We start from the raw sequence: 13,914 nt of genomic DNA, 5'->3' as shown, positions 1-13,914 counted from the left end.
ACACACATAAAACAGGGCATGGTCATGCCACAGTCCCTTCTCAAAATTTCCATCGTGTCAGGCACATGCACTTGGCACATTCCTCTATTTGTGTGACTTGAATTGAAACAATTGTCAGCCATGCGGAATCTGGCTTCCTTAACCACTACACTATGGAGCCAGCCCACGAGTGGATCTTAAATGTTTCTACCAACCACACCAAAAAGAGTAGCTATGTGAAATAATAGATGTATTAGTTTAAATGTGGTAATGATTAGTAATGATTTCACATGTACATGTATCAAAGCATCATGTCATATACTGTAAATATACTTTTTTTTTCAATTATGCCTCAGTGAAGCAAGACAAAAATAGAAAAATAAATGTGTAGGACCAGCAGATGGTGTAATGGTTACATCACTGGAATCCCACATGGCTGACCAGACCTCAGTTCAAGTCCTGGACCTGCTGGCTTGAAACTCACACTTGATTCATGTATGTGCATGCCCAAAATTTCAATAAGAGAATGGAGGAAAAGGGATTGTGGCATGGCCATCCCCCGCATCCTGGGGGATGTGATTTCTCACTTTCTGTGTGTCTTTCTGTTGAGAGCATGTGCCCTATGGCAAAAAACTTTCTTAAAAGAAAAAAGAAGTATAATGCATAGAACAACACCTATAACAAAGACTTAATCTCTTGAAAAGTCAAAATAACATTTAACCTTTTCTAATTTTAAAATCTTTGCATTTCTGGAATAAAAGCTATTTGTATTTTTAAAAATAGTTTCATTCAATTTGCTAATATTTTAATGGAATTTTTGCATGGGTGATCACCAGTGAGAAAAGTTATGATTTTTTTCTGTCTTCTATTGTCCTGGTTCAATTTCAGCATCCTATGATAATGCCAAATAATTCTATAAAATTAGTTGGGCATATTTATTCTATTTTTGGATACATAAGAATAAATTAGAGATTAATAATTTTGTTTCTGGCTTCTGTGGGGTATAATCCCCCTTTTATTAGAGAAATATTTTTGCTGTAGGGTGCGTACACTTGCTGGAAAGATAGAGACAGACAGAGAGGCAGAAAGCAAGAAACACCCCACCACCACCACCACCACCCCACCCTGGTGTATAGCCAAGCTGAAATCCCTTCTCCTCCATTCTCCTCTTGGGATTTTGGGCATGCACACACATGTGCCGGGCATAAGTTTAAGCCACTGAGTCTGGTACTCAAACTGCAGTTGACTATGTGGGAATCCCACGATGTAACCACTATACCATCTGCTGGTCCTCTCCCCCCTTTTTCTTCCTTCCTCTCTGTAATTTCCACATAATTTTCTTTCTTTCTTCCTTCCTTCCTTCCTTCCTTCCTTCCTTTCTTTTTTGGAGAGGTTTTTGCTATAGGGCGCATGCGCTCGCCAGACAGAGAGAGACATAGAGACAGAAAGCGAGAAATCACCCCCTCCCCCAGGGGAGATGGTCACGCCGCAATCCCTTCTCCTCCATTCTCCTCTCTGGATTTTGGGCACGCACGCACACGAGCCCGGTGTGAGTTTTAAGTCACTAGGTCCGGGACTTGAACCGCGGTCGGCTACATGGGAGTCCAGCGACATAGCCATTACGCTAACTGCTGGTTCCCGCCCCCCTTTTTCTTTCTAATAAATGCTTAGCAGTATATTTATCATTGTAGTTGATTGAACTTTTTTTGTATGTTGTAGACAGTTTAGGCTACCACATTGCCTCAACTGAAGTCAGACCTAACAGTTTGTGATTTTTTTTTTATTGATGAAATTTATCCTAATTATAAAAAACTAAAGCATTATAGAAAATAAAGGAGGAAAAGGAAATGCATATTGATCAGCATGTAGGTTAAAAAAACGTGTTCTCCTGTGGGTTATGTCCTCGTCATAGAAAACGGTGCTGTGACATGTTTACTAGGCATACCTATCACAGATGCCTATGACTAACGTGCCTTACTGTTTATGTGTCAATGTACATTCCTAAAAAAATGTTTTATATGCCAATGTTGTTTTGTAACCTGATTCTTTTAATGTAATACTATATTGGGGACCATTTCTTATAAAGATTTATCCTACATTATTATGAAAATATATTGTAATCTCTCTCTCTCTTTTTTTATTTTTAAGAGGGTTTTTTGCCTTAGAGCACATGCACTCACTAGGGAGAGAGAGAGACACGGTGAGAAGAAAAGTGAGAAATCACCCCCAGAGCGGATGGCCAGGCCACAGTCCCTTCTACTCCGTTTTTCTCCTGGGATCTTGTCTACACTTGCACATGCACCTGGTGTAATTTTGAAGCCACTGAGTCTGGGACTCAAACCATGATGGGCCATGTAGGAGTCCAGCTACATAACTGCTATGTCATCTGCTGGTCCTAATATATTGAAATTTATTAGTTTCCTATGGTCAGATATCCAGGTTGCTTTGAAACTGTAGCTTTGAATTAATTTCAACCCAGAATGCTTTATGAGATATTTTGCAATTTCTGTAAGAAGTAAGAGATGGCCATCCCTCCTGGGGTGATTTCTCACATTCCCCCTCTCTCTATGGTCACATGTGCCCTATAGCAAAAACCTAAAAATAAAATAAAATTTAAAAGCTAGATTTTGTAAAACTGTTTTTTATTTGGCCTAGACTTTTTATACCCAGTGTAATCCATTTTGAAATAACGTATTTTGTATCAACACTACTGGAGAGTGTAGTTTACAGTAGCATAGTCTAACACAGTAGTTCATATCCTCATTGTGCATTAAAATCACATAAGGGACTTTGAAAAATACCCATTCCCACAGCCCTCCTCTAGACATTCTGATTTAATTGGTCTAGGGTGGAGTTCAGCATTATTTTTTAAACTACTGTTTCTAATGTGCAGACAGGATTGAGAATCACTTGCACAATACATGAACACACCAAGGAGGATATATATCAAGTCATGGAGAGTGATTTCTTTCTGGAATGACACCCACTCTCCAAATTTTGCAGCCTCTTAGCAACCAAGGATTGAGGTAAGCACAGTTGCTCCTCACAATGGTTCAGTAAAATTTTAACTCCACGAGAAAAACTGAGATTTATAATTAGAAAACATAAAACTCTTTTTGACTTAGAATTACCTTCACATTTTAAAGAAATGCAGAGAACTTTAAAATGCTTTTTAAGAATTTGTATAAATAATGGCAGTTCATATCCTATCTATTATTTTACTTTGGTAAATGTAAACCATAATATGTTTTCATTATCAGTGGCTAACAGTTGCTTAAACTAAGTTGTACACTCTTCCTTTGTGGTTCCTAAGCAACCCTCTGCTACCTTTATCTTTTTATAATTTATTGGAGTGAAGAGAAATGATTCTCTTGCTTGCTTGCTTGCTTGAGAACTCTGTGCTGAACTTTGCATGGGGACCATAGCTGTAACAAAAGAGTCGCTTACATATCATATCGTCAAAATTCTATTCTATTACATATCACATAGTCAAAACTCCTTGTTACAGGGAGAAGACTGAGGCCTAAGAAGATCCCAAGTTTGCTCAAAGTCTACTATGGCAAGAATTCCCCCACCTCTAATTTTAATTCTTCTAGAGAGCATGTGCACTTGCCAGAGAGAAACATTCAGAGAGAGGGAGAAAGCATCCCCATGGGCAATCCCTTCTCTTCCACCTCTCCCTTCTTTTGGGACTTTGGGCATGCTTGCCCATACACCTGGCATGTTTTTCATGCTGCCGGGCCTGGGACTCAAACCATGTAGTTCATGTGGAATCCAGGTCTCCTAACCACCAGGCCACAGGCTCGTCCCAAATTCACCCACTTAAGTTGCTTGAGTAAACAAATCCTTATCTCTACTTCATAAAGGTGTTATTCTGACCAAAGACACATTTTTCTCTTTTGTTTTGCTTTCTGACATAAAGAAACAAATCACATATAGTGTTCAGTCCTTCCTCTCCTTTAAAAAACGAAATGCCAGCAATGGTCATAACTATATTCATTTGTTTATACATCCGTTTATTTTAAAAATATGTATCTGTATGTGTATCTACACATGCATAATCCTTATTCTATGCAGTTACTTCAGGGAGAGTGTTGGGGAAGAAAAGAAAAGAGGTATACCTCCATCCTAGTGCTCACTGCCCTACCACTGAGGCAGCTAGTACGAGATCATAATAGTACTACATGTTTAATGCTAGTGAAACATGTGGAGTGCTGTAAAATTTCAAAGATCTTTAAATTAATTCTCCTGAACAGTCTAGGAAGCAGAAAAATATATTAAATGGCATATCTAAGTTTAACCAATTAAAAGAGGGAACTGGGGTCACCAGCTGGCATAGTGGTTAAGGCACTGGATTCCTACATGGCGGACCACAGTTTGAATCTTGGACCTGGTGGCTTAACACTCATGCCAGGTGCATGTGCATATGTGCCCAAAATCTTAAAAAGAGATTGGAGGAAACAGGACTGCAGTGTGGCCATCCACCCCCACCAGGGGGTGATTTCTCATTTTCTCTCCCTTCATCTATGTCTGTCTTTCTGGTGAGTGCACATACCTAATAACAAAAGTCTCTCAAAGTAGATACATAGATAGAAATATGCATGTAAAATATTGCAAGTGTAAAAGAGTGACATTTTTAAGCAAGAAAAAAAAATCTATGAGGCTGACATAAAGGTTCATGAGGCTTTGGACAGAGAGGAGCATGACAAGGTCATATCCAGATTGTAAAATAATTTTATAATATGCAAGGAGTTCAGATGTTTGAGACTGTGGATCCTCACTAACATTTATAAAGGATGAGAAGATAGCCAAATGGGTATTTCAGAAACAGTGTTAGTATTCAGGGTGAAAGATTGGTAGACACGTTGTAAGTGGAAGATTTTGATAATAACCCTATCAAAAAATGAAGAGGGCTGATCTAAGTCCTTAGTAATGGGGATGGAGAAGGAACAGGGAAAGTGATAGCATTGAGGAAAGATTGAAACAAAAGTCAGCACATCATGGTGATTGATGCTTGATGAGATGTTGAGACTCAGAGAAGAGTCAACAGTCAGCTCAGATTTCTGGCTTGGGCCATCGAACCAACAGAAACTATATTAACTCCGAGAGAGAATTCTTAGAAGTTTGGTTGGGGAAAGTAGTGAATAAGTTAATGGTCCCCCGGACCTCTAGATGGGGTTGAACTAATTAATGATAATGACATTGCACTACATGCTATTCTTTGAGAATCTTAACCATCAGCACAGACATACTGATTCAAAAGATTCCATTGATGCCAAGTTAAAAGCAAGAGCAGAGTTGACATTTCTGGAAACTTGGGCAAAAGTGTGCAGGAGAGGATTCAAGACTTGATCAGTTTTTCCTTTTGGCTGGAACCACCATCTTCCAGTAATTAACCAAAATGACAAACACAAATGGAAAGAGGAGAGGCACCCTATATATGTTCTCTAGGCCTTCTAGAAAACATGGGATTGTTCCTTTGGCAACATATATGCTAATCTACAAGAAAGGTGATATTGTAGACATTAAGGGAATGGGTACTGTTCAAAAAGGAATGCCCCACAAATGCTACCATGGCAAAACTGGAAGAGTCTACAATGTTGCCCAGCATGCTGTTGGCATTGTTGTGAACAAACAAGTTAAAGGCAAGATTCTTGCCAAGAGAATTAATGTGCGTATTGAGCATATTAAACATTCTAAGAGCAGAGATAGCTTCCTAAGACTTGTGAAGGAAAATTCCCAGAAAAAGAAAGAAGCCAAAGAGAAAGGTACCTGGGTTCAACTAAAGCGCCAGCCTCCTCCACCCAGAGAAGCACACTGAGTGAGAGCCAATGGAAAGGAGCCTGAGCTACTGGAACCTATTCCCTATGAATTCATGGCATGATGGGTGTTAAAAATAAACTAATCTGTGGTCTATAAACAACAACAACAAAAAAGACTTGATCAGTTTTGCTTGTAGCTATTGCCATGTAACAAGTGTTTGTGGCCTTGTCTGTTGGTAATGGTGAATGATTCTTGAAAATAAATATTAAAATGTTTTTATACATATCTTATACAAATGTCATGAGTAGTATTCCAAGAAGTGACAAGTTTTGGAGGCAAAATAAATAAGTTTATAATGTGTGATTCTATGTATTGTTAATATCAGAACATCTGAATATCAAATTATTGCCCAATAATGTTCAGTTGGTATTTTCTAGTGTTTCTAGTATTTGCTGTAGGCTTCAGATTTTTGTGAATATTTTAATGGCAGAAATTCAAAGAGAAGAAAATGAGAATACTCCTGTGGAATGCACTGACATAAAGTCAGAAATATATTTAAATCTCAATTGGCAAAAATAATATCTATTTCAATGGCAAAACCAAAATTAGGACAGACAAAATGTTTTTAGTATTGAATAAAGGAAATGAGCTTATAGGAAGCAGCATGTAGCCTAATATCCACCTGAAAGGTTATCTAGACGTTCTCTTAATGGAGACAGATATTCCTGTATCCATTCTTTACCTTAATCTAACCAAATCAATAAGAAAACTGAAATAAGGGCCAGTCATTGGGGTGGTCTAAGTGGCTGGATCCCACATGGCCAACTGCGCAGTTTGAGTCCTGGATCTGGTGGCTTGAAAAACACACCAAGTATGTGTGCACATGTACCCAAAATCCTGAAAGGAGAGAGAAATGGAGGAGGAGGTATTGGAGTGTGATCTTCCCTATGGGGTACTTTCTCTTTTCCTCTCTCTCTCCATCTCTTTTCAGCGAGTGTACATATTTTATGGCAAAATTAAAAAAAAAAAAGAAAAAGAAAATATTTGATATCTAGAAAATTTGGCATGAAACAAATATTCACACTATTGAATATTATACTTGATGTGTAATGTTTTAAATTTATCTTTAAGAATAATGGAGTCTATTAAGTATTTGTGATATTATCTTTTAAGTTTTTGAATGGATTTTATTTATCACTTATTTTTGTATTGATGTTTCCTTTTTATAAATTTTTATTATCAAATATTTCAGGTTGAGATTATTTTTACATATATTATTGAAACATATAATTTTGTCGCATACATTTGTGAAGATTATTGCATTTATTATTATATATGTATTTTACAGCCTACTTCTGAAACTTTGATTTAAGAAATGATTCACAGCTTATTATTATGAGCACACATTATTATTTGAATATGTAAGTCATACAAAATACAGAATAATTTATGATTTAGGCCTAATCTTTAATCCCCAAATCCTGAAGATTAATATCTGTTGTGAACTTGGATACACTAGACGTTTTCCAAATTTATTTACTGACTTTTCTCATGATCCAGAAAAATATATAAAGTTCCCAAGAAATACCAGAAGGGACTCCCACATGAAACATTACCATTTTACTAAGCTCATTACCTGCATTATCTCCTTTAGTCCTTACAGTAACCAACGATCTGTAGGAACTTCGATAGCTCCATAATACAGATGGGGACACTAAAACATAGATGAAGAACAGGTCACAACACACTTCAAGACCCCCTAACTAGCAGGAGCTAGAGCAGATTGAAACCCATACTGACATGCCCTTAGCTGATACACCGTATACTTGGCATCTAGAGGTGAGGTCCTGGAACTAAGGCAAAAGGAGGGACCTGGAAAATATCAGATTGGAAACTTAAATTTGTTTCTAATTCTGAGGAGTATCCTAGCCGAGCTACATAGTTTGTATGGGGTGCAGTGTTGCTGCGAACTAAAATGGAGTGGTCGAGTTTGAGGTCCTCAGAGCTTTCCAAACTAGTAGTTCATACAACTGAACTTGATTCTTTAAAGGAAAGAAGATCAAGATCAGGACCAGGCCAAGTGCAGTGGCCCATTAAGGAATTAGCCTTGTTTGTTTTAGGAAGGAGGGTGCTTTGTGGCTATAGGCAGCCTGGTATTTGCCGAGTGTTGCTCCCATCTCCACTGTGCTTTGTCTGTCAGCAGCCCTGTTTTGCTTCTGGTCAGTCGTCTTTTATCAGTGTGTCTGCTTTATTCCCTGATTACATTCTGAATAAGGGCTATCATGGTATGTCAACCTCATGTAATAATACTTTCTTCTAGCAACTTGCTCATGGACACAGAAGGAAGAACAGTGACTTCACCCTTCAACAAACTTTTTTTTCCATGTGCCAGCAGGCTGCATAGAGTAGTTGTTTAAAACTTCCCAACTTGGCTCTATGGAGGAGCACAGAAAAGGGGCATCTAACGAGAGCTTGACAGAAGACGAGGGAGGAGAAAAACATTTGCTCCAGGCTGGCCCAAGCATCAGAACAAATTCCCTGAAATTACTCTGTCCTCTCCCATCCCATATTTCCTTAGAGAGTTTCTATTTGTTTTCTTTCTCTCTCTCTGTCTTTTTTTTTTTTTTTTTTTTTTTTTTTTTTTTTTTTATGTGGTGTGCGTAAGCGAGAAAACCCCTCAGGGGGGGATGGCCATGCTGCAATCCTTTCTCCTCCATTCTCCTCTCAGGATCTTGGGCACACACACACACGCGCGCCCGGCATGAGTTTAAGCCACTGGGTCCAGGAGTTGAACCGGAATAGACTACATGGGAGTCCAGTGACATAGCCATTACGCCAACTACTGGTCCCATTGTTTTATTTTTCTTTTAAAAAAAAATAGACACGATGTGAGTTCAAACCAGGAGCCATCAAGTTTTTAACTTTGGTATATGCAGTACCATCCAAATGTCCTAATTTATCAAGCACCAGGTTCTAGATATATTCATATAGTATGACTTTAACACTTTAAAAGTTCCCATTGAAACACAAAATCTTTATCTGATACACACACACAATTTTGGGTTACTTTTTCTGTAGGCGTGAGAGACAAGAGAGATGTATCTATAGCACACTCAACAGAGTTTGATGCTATGATCTGCTTCCAGCTGTCAGCCAGCTGCCAAGTGTGTGCCCAGTGTACTCAGGGAGGTCTCTGGACTTGAATTAGGAACCTTCCCGTGTGGGACTGCCTCACAAAACATCCTGTTTTACTGCCATGCCACCATCTGGCCCTTCCTTGGCCTGTGTATTGACGTTAACTTGAGTACCATGATTCAGTCATTCATCAGCGCCCCCTGTTGTGTTGTGTTAGAAGGCAAGTGAGAACCCTTAGCACTACTGATGTGTACGGATCTTTCTGAGAGTTTGCTTAGACGTGTGGGCCAGTCTGGAGCAACTGCTTTCTCGTTTCATTTCTGTTTCGTCGCCCACAATCTCTTTAGATGTCCCTCTTACGCACTTCCTTAGTACTCCGTATTCTCTAACCCTTGCTGGCACTTAGCCTATTTATTGTAATTGCTGCCTGCTTGTCTGATGAAAATAAGGGCCTGGGTTTGTCTAAGTCTCATTAGTTCCATGTAAAAAGTAAGTCAGCTCAGGCCGGGACTACTTGCTAGTGTTGCTCCAAGCGTACTTGGACTTTGTACTAGAATATATATATATATATTTAAAGTTATGCCATTTAGAAGTTTTAACACTTATTCTTAAATTTACAGCTAGTTTTAATACATTATTCTTCCTGCCTAAGGGAGTCAGTAAAGCCTAGAACTTAGAGGCAACATAGCTCTCCATCCAATTTCAGTTCCTAACGGCCAGTTATATAATCTTAATACCCATCTAAAACTTCAATCTGCTTATCTGTTCAATGGAATTAAAAATGAAAGCACTTTAAAGGGTTGTTGTAAAGATTGAGACAGTATGTATACTAGTTTACCTAGTGTTTGGACTATATTAATAACTAACTTTGATTTTTATTATTACTGTAAGTCATGTGCATCTTACAGGAAAACATAATCACACTAAGCTAATGTTGATGAATAAATAAAATGTGAATGATTGAGGAATTTCTTGATAGTACCAGTGCATCGACTTTGCGAATGTGCTGCTCTGGCCTCCTGATAGGGGAAATGTAATTGACTGACAGCCCCTTCTCCTTCCTCTCTGGAACCATCACTGCTTTGCACCAAGGCCAGGCTTTACCTGGGCTGCTCTCAGCCCGTGAGGGACACAGTGGGGTTCCTACTCCAAGCCTGGTCCTGCAAGGCATGGGACTCACCGAACGGAAGACTTTGACTCAAGGGCTCCTTCTTCCCCCTCCTCTTCACAGAGGTCAGACCTGCATCCAGTCTGAGGCTCTCCGTGCCTTCTCCAGCTTTCCCTTCATTTCCATGACTGGTATTTCCTCCAGCACATCGTGCTTGTCTTGGTGTCTCCTTGGAGGATCTAGCTAACATGAGCAATTGTAATGGTTGTTGGGAGGGAGAAACCATCTGCACTCAGGGTGCGAGTTGGTGTCTTCTCCATTGCACATACAGAGAATGTTATGCTAATGAGGTTAGCTTAGTCTTTGTGTACTGTGTTTTCTCAGAATTAAAATTTGGTATTACTGATCATAAATTCTCTAGGATAAGCATTAGCCATTTCCTCAGGGAAGGCTACTAACATTTAGGACTTAACATGCTAATCTGCAGATTAAATTTTAAAATTGTCCTCATTTCAGACAGTTCTCTATATTCTAGCTCTTTAAAGTGATACCATATTTTTGTCTTTTAATATTTTTAACATTCCTAAACCAAAAGTTTCTCCTTCTTCAAAAAAAAAAAAAGAAAGAAAGAAAGAAAAAAGGATATTATTGGTAGAGCTTCACTGTTAGCTGTTTTTATTATTTTCTACTGATTTTCTTATTCTTTTTTGTGAAATTGACTTGACGGTTATTTTTGTGACAGACCAGGTTCAGGGAACTGTCACCATCCGGAACGTCAGTGCTTTGTCTTCAGGTTTGTACCAGTGTGTGGCTTCTAACGCCATTGGAACCAGCACTTGTCTTTTGGATCTGCAGGTTATTTCACGTAAGTTTATAAAATTCTGATGTGTCAGATCTGGGTCTGAAATTCTAAGATCTGTGCTATACCAGGAAATGAAGGGTTCTGATGAATTATTCTGAGGCTGTCTGAATATTAAATAGAAATGCTTTTGTTTTTAATCATTACTGAAAATGTTTGAGTATAAATTTCATCCTCCACACTATGATCATCTTTATGACAAAGTGTCTTTCTCCTCAGGATCATTAGAATCAAGTTAGTTCTTATTTATGTACGCTATAGATACTATACAAGTTCCTAATATTCTTTTGACTATAGCAAGATCTTTTCCCCCCTCAATTTTTTGTATTTGTTTAATTGTTGGATATCTAGGTTATAAATACACAGTGTAGAAAATTCTCTCTAGTTGAGAATTCTGGGTTATTTGAACTCCAGTCGCGAGAGTGATCTGTCTGGGACGAGGTGATGGGGCATAGCAGTGATTGCCAGGGTCCCTCGGAAAGGGCACAGGTGAGTGAGACAGGTGCCATCTATTTCTGGCAGAGGTCTAGGTGTTGCTCTGTGACAGCTATGCAAGTTTGATGATTTACTCATTTAGTGAACGTGGAGAGCTCCTGTTAGTCCCAGCCACTGGGAATATACAGCAGGTTACGAGGGTTTTGTTTTTTTGTGGGTACAATACTTTATACAGTTTTATGCATTTTAAGCAGATTCTTTGGTTAACTTCAGTGTTTACTGAACCTAGGTATGTGGTTGCATGGATATATGCTATTTCTCTCGTTTTTCTTTAAATATACCTTAAATATATTTTTCAGCCCAGCCGAGGAACACTGGACTAATAGCTGGAGCCATTGGTACTGGTGCAGTTATTGTCATTCTTTGCATTGCACTAATTTTAGGGGTATTCTTTTATTGGAGAAACAAAAATAAAGAGGAGGAAGAAGAAGAAATTCCCAATGAAATAAGGTTTGTGTGTCAGATCACTTGTCTTGTATAGCCAATGTGTATTTCTGTTTATTTTGGCAGTGAAGATTTCTTTGCTAAGCTTATAATCTGATGTTCAAGGTAATTAAAGTGGCCAGATTTTATATGTGTGTATGTGTGTGTGTATGTATGTTTTGGTATGGTATATCACTTTTCCTTGTGAGACTACTCAGCTTTATTCACTTGATCCTGAAGGGGGTAAAGGTCCAGTATGTGTCCAAATAGGAGGAGACAAATGAAGAGTTTCCCTGCTTCCACATCTCTGAGGTAGGAGGGCTTAGGTAGATGCCACAATAGAAACGTTTAAAACATGTGTTCAATGTTGGCATTTACAGTAAATGAGAACACAAAGCAAGATGGAGCACCTTAAGAGAATGCCAGTTTCTGTACATACATAGGCCAAGACGTCTTGGTGTGAAAGACACCTTAAATGAGCATGGGAACATTGTAGAAAACAATGACAAAATGATTATTTAAAGAAAAAAAAAAAGAGTGAATCTTGGCATAATGCAGGGATTTGAGAGTTGAGGCTCAGTCTCAGATTTGATCACATCATATCCTTGCTGAACGTGCTTTAATGCCTCTGGTGTCCTTAGCATGACATCCACAGCCTTTCACAGCTGTAACCCTCACCCGCTTCCCTGCTCTTTTCTCTCCCGGTTACCCTGCTCACTCTGTTCTCCAGTCTGTTCTAAATTTCTCCATGCCTCAGGGCCTTTGGTCAGGCCTCTGTTCTCTTCTTGGATCATGTATGGGCCTTCCTCTCTCTTCTACCTCATCACTAACTGCTCAATCTGATTCAAGACTTGTCTAGGCCTCACTCCTCACCCACGTTGTCTCTAGCCACTTGCCCAACCTAACACATGTTCTTGCATTGATTGCCATCCCCATTTGACTACAGGCTTCTTGTATCGTTTTTGTATCTACTAGAAATGTCTAGAAGAATGTACTCAATAAATGTTAAATTAGTTCACAAATTAATTTCTTTTCTCAGCCTCTTGAAATTCATAAAGGTAGGACTGTATGTAGGGGTAGATTCCATTCCAGCATAAGATTACTGAAGAAAATTTCTCATAGTACATGACTGTTGTTTTTCAAGTCCTAAATAGTGATACAATCAGGCCAACATAAATAATTTCTTAAAGTTCTCCACACCTATTGTTTGGATTACTGTTTTTACACAGACACACATACACACACACACACACACACACACACACACACACATATTTTCATTATATTAGAAGAGACATTCTTGGAGAAATTTGATATTTCCTTTTTTATTATTTTAATGATTTGTTTTTTAATTAATTATCTTCATTCACTGAGCATTGTCACAGCATACAAAATGTGATTTCCCATCCAGAATATACTGCATAGTGGCTTAATCATACATGTTATCATCAATAATTTTGCATTTCTAGTTTCATATATATATTTCCCCCCCCCTATTTCTCACGCTATGCCATTTCTCACCCTCTCCCCACACAGTGGGAGGTGTCCACAGTTGTTTTCCATTCCTTTTTTTCCTCTGATATTTCCTTTTCGACTCTTTGGAGACTTAAAAGCTGAGGAGAGATTTTCCTGACCATTGTCTTAAATGGAATGGGTGCCAAAGCTGAGGCCACCAGGGCCATCATGTTTGCTTTTAATGATAGAATGATCACTCTTGAGTTGTGTTTTAGACATATCAGCCTGAATAGGGGGTGATATAAAAAGAGTTCTGAGAAGGCGGGTAGGATGAACCCTAAAGTAAACCCTAATGACAACTGTATTTCTGTTTCTTTTCAGAGAGGATGATCTTCCACCTAAATGTTCTTCGGCCAAAGCATTTCACACTGAGATATCCTCTTCAGAGAACAACACGTTGACCTCTTCCAATACCTGTAACAGTCGATACTGGAGCACCAATCCGAAAGTTCATAGAAACACGGAGTCATTCAACCACTTCGGTGACTTGCGCCAGTCTTTCTCTCTCCGCTCAGGCAATGCCAATATACCATCAATTTATGCTAATGGGAATCACCTGGTCCCAGGTCCACATAAGACTCTGGTAGTGACAGCCAACAGAGGGTCATCACCGCCAGTCATGCCCAGGAGCAACGGC

General features: G+C 38.8%; 1 protein-coding gene across 1 annotated transcript in view; it reads left to right on the top strand.

The window, feature by feature from the left end:
* The window catches only part of IGSF11 (immunoglobulin superfamily member 11), a gene marked incomplete in the record, with an annotated part of 166,551 nt that overhangs the window by 151,733 nt on the left and 904 nt on the right, over nucleotides 1–13,914 (top strand). Inside the window, 3 exon segments of the mRNA XM_027767926.1 lie at nucleotides 10,728–10,850; nucleotides 11,639–11,789; nucleotides 13,599–13,914. Of these exon segments, the coding sequence (XP_027623727.1) occupies nucleotides 10,728–10,850; nucleotides 11,639–11,789; nucleotides 13,599–13,914 (590 nt within the window).

Source organism: Tupaia chinensis, unplaced genomic scaffold, assembly GCF_000334495.1.
Source record: "Tupaia chinensis unplaced genomic scaffold, TupChi_1.0 Scaffold144909_1, whole genome shotgun sequence".
In the NCBI taxonomy this organism is placed as follows: domain Eukaryota; kingdom Metazoa; phylum Chordata; class Mammalia; order Scandentia; family Tupaiidae; genus Tupaia; species Tupaia belangeri.
Note: the sequence above shows the minus strand (reverse complement) of the source record. Positions and strands in the feature narration are given on the sequence as shown.